Source organism: Plasmodium gaboni, chromosome 13 (assembly GCF_001602025.1).
Source record: "Plasmodium gaboni strain SY75 chromosome 13, whole genome shotgun sequence".
Taxonomy (NCBI): Eukaryota; Apicomplexa; class Aconoidasida; order Haemosporida; family Plasmodiidae; genus Plasmodium; species Plasmodium gaboni.
The window spans coordinates 5,001-15,701 of NC_031493.1; the positions used below are offsets into that span (position 1 = coordinate 5,001).

Here is a 10,701-nt window from a genome sequence, read left to right on the forward strand (position 1 = left end):
CTTAATTAATATTTCTAACATATAATAAATATATCTTCTTTTTTACACTCATATATATTTGATTCAATAAATAATAAAAAAAAAAACATATAGCCATGATATATATATATATATATATATATATATATATATATATTCCTACAATTTTTCTACAATAAATGTATTTAATTATTTAGTAATAAAATTATAACATTAAATTAAAATAGCTATAATTTACATATTATATATTTATGAATATAAATTATAATAATAAAAAAAATTATAAATATTTCATTGGTTCCAAGAATATTTTATATGTAAATAAAGATATTACTAATTATATATATATATAATAGAAAAAATCTTGAAATCATATTTTATAAGTAATATTAATATATTATAAAATACATTTTTATTTTAATATGAAAACAATTATTATAAATTAATATATTTATAGTATTATTATGATTCAAAATAATTATAAGTGTTTATTAAATATTTATGATTGATTACTTGTATATTAAATAATATTAACATAGGTATATCTTGGAAAAACACATGTAATAAAAGCATAATATATATATATATATCATATATTAGGTTTTTTCATAAAAAAAAATAATATCTATTTTATTAAAACATTTTATATATGAAATAATATATTGTTATATATAATATTATATAATATACATAGAATTATTTATTATTCAATATGTTCATTAACACATGATAAATAAAAATATAAAATTCTAAAATTATAAGATTTAAATATATTGTTGTACATATACCAAATACAAATAAAATATATTTGTACTTCTTATAAAATACAATTTCATGTTATAAATTCCTATTGATAATAATAAATAAAATTATATATACATAAATATATATTTTATACTAAATTTTTTATATAATAATTATTTTATATTTAGAATAAAATTATCACGTAAAAAAAAAAAAAAAAAAAAGAATTCATTTAAATGGATTAATCCTTATATTCCTATTATGTCGTATTTGTACTTAACGTATGCACATAAAAAATATGCTAATTTTTTTTTTTATTATTTTATTTCTATTTATTTTTTTGCATTATAGAATATTTTTATGTATATTATAAATGTATATATAAATATATATATATATATATATATGTTATTTTTATACACGTGTTTAATTATTTATTATTACAACACACTGATATTTAAGTTACAATTATTATAGACCAGTTTAATCCTTATTTTATAATAGTATAAAAATTATTAAAGGAATACAAAAATTCATTTTATATCATTTTGAATTATTAAAAATCATTTTAATGATTTTATAAACATACATAAATAATATAATTATTGTTTTTTTAAGCAGAATAAAGAAAAATTATAAAATTTTAATATATTATATTATGAAAAAATAAAAAAACTTTTTAAAAGAAAAAAATAATAAAAATAAATAGAATAAAATAATATAATGTGAAATAAATTTACATAATAGCATAATTTATTATTAATTATTTATTTGAAAAAAAAATATATACCAATTTACAAATTAAAAAATTGATATGACAAATGTATAAACTTTTTTTCATTTACATATTTATAAATCATTATATATATATATATATATATATATATATATATATATATATATGTATATGTGTTTATGTAACATAAAAGAAAAAAAAAGAAAAAAAGTTATTTTATAATTTATTTTTAAATAAATTGAATTATTTATACTACTGAAATTAATACATATCCCTTTCATTGTAATTGTACTGAGAAAAATCTGAAGCATTTGTCTCTTGTACTTCTTGATTAACTAAGAAAAAAAATAAAATAAAATAAAATAAAATAAAATAAAATAAAATAATATTATATAATAATTAATATAACATATATATATATATATATATATATATATGAATAAATACATATTTATTCATTTATTTCTTAAATATGAAATTTCCACTTTATATATTAATCTTACATATTCGCGATAGATTATTAAAATAATTATTTTCTTCAAAAGCTGCTTCCATATTAGATTCTCCTAAAATATATTCATCATTACTATATAAAAAAATATATATACATATAAATATATAATATAATTTATATTCTTGTTAAAAAAATAATAATAATGTAAGTAATATATAAATTAAATGTATTGTCATATGTATTTATTCTTATCCTTATAACCTTTTCCCTATTCTAGTTGCTGAACTCAAAAGTAAAACTATTATAACTAAAATACCACCAGCAGCAAAATACGGCATGTCTATAAAGAAAATATAAAACATTATATAAAGGAAAAGAAATATATTTATAATAAAAAAAATTCTTTAAATTATATTAAAATGGAAAATTAAGATAATTATTTTAATTTAGTTATTTTCATAATATATATATATGGAACTTACTTGATTGACCCTTGCTGTTAAAACATTTATATTCTGGATCGTTCATTTCAGATTTCATACAATTATAATATTCTATTGAATAAAAGTTAAAATATGTTAAACAATAATCTGAAATTTGGCAACATAATTTCTTTTTTTCTTCTTTAGAACAAGAACCTAATGAACTATTCTTTCTATTCGAATAGGTACAATACTCCATGGAATATTCATTATTACATTTATTTTGCTTCGATAATTTGATTATTTCCTCTCTTACTTTTTTAGTATCTCTAGAATTATATTCTTCTATATTTTTTTTATGATAATTTTCTTTGTAATTTATACTCCTAGTTTGTTCATCTTCATAACTATCATTATCATCCTCACTCTTCTCTTGTCCTCTTATGGTTTCATTATCCTCAATTTGCGTTACATATTGATGACCTTCATCATTATTCATCATAAATCTTCTATTAAAATCATGGCTATTTACACTTCTCTCATTTCTCATATTAATACCAGGTATATTAAGAGTATTTGATATTGCTTTATCTTCACTATTCATGTGTTCACCTGTAATATGTCTTAATAGTTCTTCAGAGATATGTAATGTATCATCCCTATCATCTTCCTTGTATCTACTAGGATCAAGACCCTGAATTGATTTAACTGTATCATCTGATTGTGAGGATAACTGTGTATTATGTCTATTACTACGTGAGGATTGTAAATCATGGGAACTTTCCTTATTATCTTTTAAAGAAATTTTTTCGATTGTCAAAGAATCTGAATCACCACTAGAATGTGAATTATTTACTTGATTATCACTTCTTTCAATTTCTGAAGGGTCTAATGTATTATTTGATGTATCCGTTGAGTTACTTAAAGATTGTTCTGAATTTCCATCATTTATACCAGATGTACTTTGAACATTATGGAGTATATTTGAAGTAGCATCAACTTCATTGTTATCCCCTTTAGTAGGATTTCCCTTAATTGTGCCAGAATTTCCAGAATATTTGCTTTGACTATTCACATTTATTCTCGTAGCACTATCATCAGTATTGACATCTACTGATTCCTCTCCCAACTTAATTGCATCAACTATATTTCCTTGATCTGCAGTAGACAATAATGATTTGTTTTCATTCCCTACGGTGGTTAATGAATTTTTATTCTTATCACCTATTTCAGATGTAAGTGAGTTTGATACCTCACTGTCATTTTTAGTAATATTTGATTTTCCATTCTCTAATACTTCTTTTCGTTCACTTGATTTATGATAACTACTTCCTTGAGAAACATTCTGGTTGTTTAATTGTTCACTCTTATTTATATCACTACTTGGTTTTTCAATTCTACTTGAAACTTCACTTTCTGGTTTAGGAGCACCATTTGAATCTTTTAGTTCCTTACTTTCAGATATTGAGGCATCTACTCTATTTTGTTTTCCATTTATATTTTCATTAATACTTATTGGGGTTCCACCATCAAGTGCATCTGACAATGTGTCTATGTCATATATAGTATGTTTTTTTTTAGGATATCTAATTTCATTTAAATATTTTATTTCATTACATTTTTCACACAGCTCATCATATTTCTTTGTATGTTCAATAAAGATTTCTTCATCAAAATTTACATCTTTACATTCTGTGGAATTTTCTTGTAAGTATATTTTCGCTTCTTTATCTTTTACTGCATCAATATTATCATAAATCTTGTCTTTTTTATCTTTTGTGTATTTTTCAACTTGTTTATCATATTCGCTTTTTTTCAAATCTATCCATTTTTTATATTCATTACATTTATTTTTACATGTATTTTCTTCACAATCTTTTTTCTTACACTCTTCCTTAAATGACTTAAATGAATATATTTTCTCCTTTCTTTCCTGACAAAAATCATCCCCCCATTCTTTGAACCATCTTAAAAATTGAGGGATCTTTTGAAACTTATCAGAATCTTTACAAGCCTCCTTATTTTCAAGTACTGCTGACATTACATTCCATGCATCTTCTCTGTTTTTTTCCCACCAATGTTCACGAAAACTCTTCAAAGATGCTTCATTTCTGTTTTTATTTTTGTTTACTTTATTTAAATTTTCTTCCATTTTTTTACCATTATTATCTTTTACAATATCCGATCCTTTGATAATATCTGCTATATCTGCATAACTATTTTGTATTATACTACACAATGCATTTTCATCCTTCTCCTTATATCTATATTTTAATAATTGTGCCTCATATATTGAAGCTGCAAATAAATGTTCCCTGTAACGATCTTCATTCCCATCTTCTATGCTATATGTACGTCCAAGGCATAATGTATGTCTTCTGGGGGGTACACATATACCAGGAAAATTATTCGTAAATGATCCAGTACAATTCCAACTTCTTTTATTATTACTTTTGTAACCACATCCAAATTCTCGAATATCATTAGCATTAATTTCTGATGCAATATCTACATTATCTCTAGCAGGACCATTCAAAAAACTTTTAATAATAGTAACAGTATATTTGCAATCACATAAATCATCATATCCCTTTTCATTTTTGAAAATATCCACTATACTTTTTTCTTTATTTTTTTTAAATACCTCATTCAGAAAATTATGTTGATTTTCTTTTGGATTTTTAATCTTATACAAGTTCATCAAAACATCCATTTCTGATTTACTTTTGTTCATAAATGAAGTATATGAAGAACATGGAAGTCTACATCCAACAGAACATGCTTCATATTTTTTGTTTTCAGCACACTTACCTCGTATATTTAAAAACAATCTATCCTTCTCCATCCAAAAATGTTCATTCCATTCTTTTATCCATAGATTAATCTGAGGTTCGTCCTCAGGTATTTTGGAACATTCATTACTTATTTTTCCTTTATATTTTTCTATCATGTTATTCCACAATTCTTTTTTATTGTCTTCCCACCATTTTTTTTTTATTTCATTTATATTTTCCATATTGGATTGGCTATAATAATAGGAAAATTTATTATTAATATGTTCTTTCACTTTATCTGTATTACCCCCAAAATCCATGTCATCATCTATAAGTATACTTCTATAATCTGAAAAACTATTTCTTAATTCATTACAAAATATTGAAGAATATTTTCCTTCATGTTTGTCAAATAATAATTTTGCTTCTAAAATAACAGATTTTAAAAACATTTCTTTAAATATATCTATTGTTTCTAAATCTGAGTTTAAAAAATTTGCAATACATAATTGTATTTTTCTATCGGGAACACATACAGTAATTCCCTTACTGTTTCTTGGACATACCCATTTTATTAATTTTCTTTTTATTCCACAAACATAATTAGTACGTTTCTGTATAAAATTATATTTGTTATAATTATTTCCAAAAGATATTTCAGAATTATTTGGAAAACTATTACTATTTGTATTTCCTGAATTTTCTTCAATTTCTGAAAGTGAATAAAATTTGTCATTCCTATATGAGTATGAAGGTGGCTTTTCATCATTTGATTTTGTTTTATTATTTATAAAACCCGAAGACTTCTCTTTCTTCTCAATTTTATTTTCTAAAAAACTACTTATTTCTTGATTATTTACATTTTCATAATCTGAATTATATATATTAAATTTATGATTATTATTTAATTCGCCTGATTTTACTGTTAAAATATCTGATGATTCGTCTTCTCTATCATAAAGTGTTCTACTTCTAATTGAATCATTTATTCTTATTACATTATATAACAAAAATAAAGGAATTAAAAAATATACATTGAAATATCGTTTCATTGTATATAATTTATTCATCTAATTATAATTATATATTATACACATGTATATATATATATATATATATATATATATATATATATATATATATATATATGTATAATGTAGTAAAAACAAAAAAATTAAATATTAAAATTTAATTAAATATGCACATATATATATATATATTTATATTTATATGTACAACCATATAATATTACAACCCAAAAATTGAATTAAAAATTAATTATAAAACACATTTTAATTAACTTGAATTATATTTAATTAATTAATTTAATTAACAGAAATATTAACCATTTAATTATTGATGTTACTTTTTTTTTTTTAATTCGTTTCTTACTCTCTCTTTTTAATTCTCAATTTATATATGTTTTTCATAATTTTTCATTTTTATTTTAAAACCTTTTTAATAATAAAAATTAACATACATTTTTTATGAATAAATTAAATAAAAAAAAAATATATATATAATACCTATATATATATATATATATATATATATATATATATAAATAATTACTGTATATTAAAAAAAATATATAAATATATAGATTTGTTCTAGAAAATGGTAAAATATAATATATATATATATATATATATTTTAAATATTAAATAAAAAAAAAAAAAAAAAAAAAAAAAAAAAAAGAAAAAAATGAATATTTACATGAATTTTAATATCATGCTATAAATATATTATAGAATTCTTTTTTTAAATATAATATATATTTATATATATAATACATATGTGTAATCTTAATATAACGTTTTTTATAATAAGCCTTTTTCTTATCTCTTATTTAATTTTTACACTAATTATATTTATAATATAATTATTAGAAGGTGCATTAATTTAAGATATATTATTATAATATTTACTCCATATATAAAAATAGCTGAATAAATAAATTATAATAATTAAAAAAAAAAAAAAGAAATGAAAAAAGAATAAAAAGGAATTTAAAATTATTTATAATAATTATAATTTTTAATAATCCTATAATTTTATAATCTACTAACTCATCTTCAATAATTATTTTTTTTAAAAGAACTATTTTATTATTTTTACCGTGTGATACACAATAAATTTAATCATATTATTTTTCTTTATTAATAATGTTACATTTCTTTTTTTTTTTTTTTTTAATATATTTTTTTTAATTCTACATTTATAAAAAATATTTTTAAATTTATTTTAAAAGTATGTTTTCATTTATTTTAAAACTTTTTTTTTTCCTTTTTCTCCTTTTTTTACAACTTTATAAACCTAATTCAAAATGTGTGTATTTAATATAGTTATAATATTACATGTTTATTACAATTATGAAAAATAACTGGTTATATATATATATTTTATTATATAATAGTATTAAAAATATATGGATTTATTCTATTTTATTTAATCTTACATTATATAACATATATTTCCTTTTTTTGCATTATATAAAAATTAATCTATATATATATATATATATTTATTTATTTATTTAAATTAGGAAATGATTAATTTTAATATTTAACATAAGGGTATTGTGTTTTTACATATATTGTTTGGTTTAATTTCCTATATAATGATTTTAATTACTAATTAATTCTTTCTTTTCTTTTTTTTTTTTTTTTTCCGTTTCCATTTTGTATGATATATATTATAAAAAGATATTCTATCATTCCTGTAAATGTTTATATATATTTTTTATTCTGAATATGTATACTAAGGATTTTTGTTTATATATATTTTAAAATATATTTATAATAAAATATTTCAAAATAAATTAATAACAACCAAAAATTATATATATAATATTATATAATAATAAATCTCCTTTAATTTTAAATATATATTTCTCATTTAATTTTATATTTGATTATATTATTATAATATTTAATAAAAAAATCAATACCTTGTAATTATAAAAAAAATATATTATCAATGTATTAATATATTTTCAACAATTACTTAATGTGTAAGCATTCTTTATTTGTTCTTATATTTATATATGAATGTTTTCGTAGGAACATTTTTTTATGTTATCTTTATTTACTTCTTCGATTCATTTTATATGATTCTTTGTAATTTTATACATATATAATACATTTGTTTATTATAGTTGTTAGTTTATAATTTATTATATCTAAAGAATTAATAATCTTCTTAATATATATATATATATATATATATATATATATATTTATATATTTATATTTATGTTTAATAAAACCTCATATACAATTTTAATAATGAACACAATTTTATTTAAATCCTTTTTTTATTATTATTATTAGTACTCTCTATAATATATATATATTATTTTCATTAGTTATATATACTATATCATATAGACATTATAAATTTTCTCTAATCGATGTTAAAATATTTACAAAGAAAAAAAATAATAAAATCACTTCATAATAGATTTAATAAAAATATATTAATTTATTTTATATAAATAAATAAGTTCATTTTTTTCTTTATAAAAAAAATATTCTTATAACTACCAAAAAAAAAAAAATATAAGAAACATTTACCTTTAATCAATTAAATTATATCTAATTAAAAAAATTAGTATAATCTATTACACCTTTTTTTTTTTTTTTTTTAATATATTATTTTTATATATAATAAGGCACAAAAAACAATAAGAAAAATAGACAAAAATAATAATATAAAACAATTATGCCCATAAAAATATATGGTATGTAAAAAAAAAAAAAAAATGTACATGAATAAATAAAAAAACAACATATATAAGTTTATATATTTATAAAAGAATCAAAACATATATTTAGACTTTTTATACGGCATATATAATTATAACCAATAATTATTATTTCTTAATAATAAAACCTACATAATTTCAAATAGACAATATATTAAATATATATAATAAAACAAAATAATATTCTCTATTTCTTAAAAAAAGACAATAAAAATGTTCTATCCATTAAAATTACGTATGTATAATATTATTTATTTATTTATTAAATTTATAGAACTCAAAGATTTTATTTTTTAGTACATTAAATTTGTAAAATACTTATTTACTATAATTTCCTATTAAATACCTTTATTAATATAAAAATAAAATATATATATATATATATATATATATATATATATATGTTTAACGGACAAATAAATTAAATATAAAATAGACAATAAATTCAAATGCATAAAGAGGAAAATATATATTCTTTAAAAATTAAAAATGAAATATGATTTACTTAAGAATTCAACTAATAATCAATATATATGCATATTTATAACTTTAAATCGTAATCACTACAATCTTTTTAAAAACTAATATAGGTTTATATTTATTTATTTATTTATTTATTTTCCTTCTAATATATATATATTATACATTATATTACACTTCTTATGTCTATATTCAAGATATAAAACTTAATTCATTTATAAGTATGCAAAATATAAATAATAACAATGTGTAGACTTTTGTTATTTTTATAATGAAGAAATCATGTAGAGTTACATATATATGTGCGCTATTCCTATATTTCTATCCTTTATTATATTTAAGTATATATTTACCTTGAAATATATTAGATATATTGGGGTTTATCCTATTTTTAAATCTTAAAATATTAACTACATCAAAATAATAGTTACTACCTCAAATATTTTGAATTTATTTTTATTCGCTATTATAATAAATATAATTTTTCACATATATTAAAAAAAAAAAAATGCATATATAAATACATATTCATATATATGAAAAAAATTAAAATAAGAAAACATTTGTGAATCTTTGTTTTTAACTTATTATAATACTAGAAAAGAAAAAAAATAAATTATTTAAAACATTCCACATTATTTAACTTCATATTTTTTTTATATATTTCATATTTCTATTCAAAATTTTATATAATATTTTTTCCATTTTTTTTTTTTGTTTCTTTTTTTTGATATTTTCATACATATATTATCTAAATTAATATTATTAATATAACATATTATCCTTTTTCTTTTTTATTAATAAAATTATACATATATATGTATATATTTATATATCTATTTTTTTTTTTTTTTTTAATGAACATTTCATATTACACATGTTAATAATTTAATTCACAAAACGAAGAAAAAGAATACGATTAAAACAACAAATAAAAAAAAAAAAAAATTCTAAAATTTTTCTAATTCTTAATATTTTATTAATGTGTAAACCCAATTTATTTTTCTACGATTTTTTTATTTTTCTTTTTCCTTTAAATACTTCAAAAGAATTCAAGAAAAAAATTATATTAAATATCAAAATTATTATTAAAATAAAAAAGTTCATATATAATTTATTTATATTTATAATTTCATCAAGAAATTATCTAATTATATAAGATACTTTTATATTTATTTTGTATTTTATTTTATTTTATTTTATTTTGTATTTTATTTTGTATTTTATTTTGTATTTTATTTTATTTTATTTTATTTTTGCTTTATTTTTTTTTTTTTTTTGTTTAATTTTTTTTTTTTTTTTTTTTTTTTTTTTTTTTTTTTTTTTTTTTTTTTTTTTTTTTTTTT

At 17.5% G+C, this 10,701-nt stretch overlaps 1 protein-coding gene across 1 annotated transcript; it reads right to left on the bottom strand.

The window, feature by feature from the left end:
- Nucleotides 1–1,720: 1,720 nt before the first annotated feature.
- Nucleotides 1,721–6,161, bottom strand: PGSY75_1301600 (erythrocyte binding antigen-140; the record flags this gene model as incomplete). The annotated part of the gene is made up of 4 exons (XM_018787083.1): nt 1,721–1,794; nt 1,963–2,045; nt 2,175–2,253; nt 2,396–6,161. 4 exons carry the CDS (start codon nt 6,159–6,161, stop codon nt 1,721–1,723), a joined length of 4,002 nt encoding a protein of 1,333 aa, XP_018639825.1.
- Nucleotides 6,162–10,701: the final 4,540 nt, after the last annotated feature.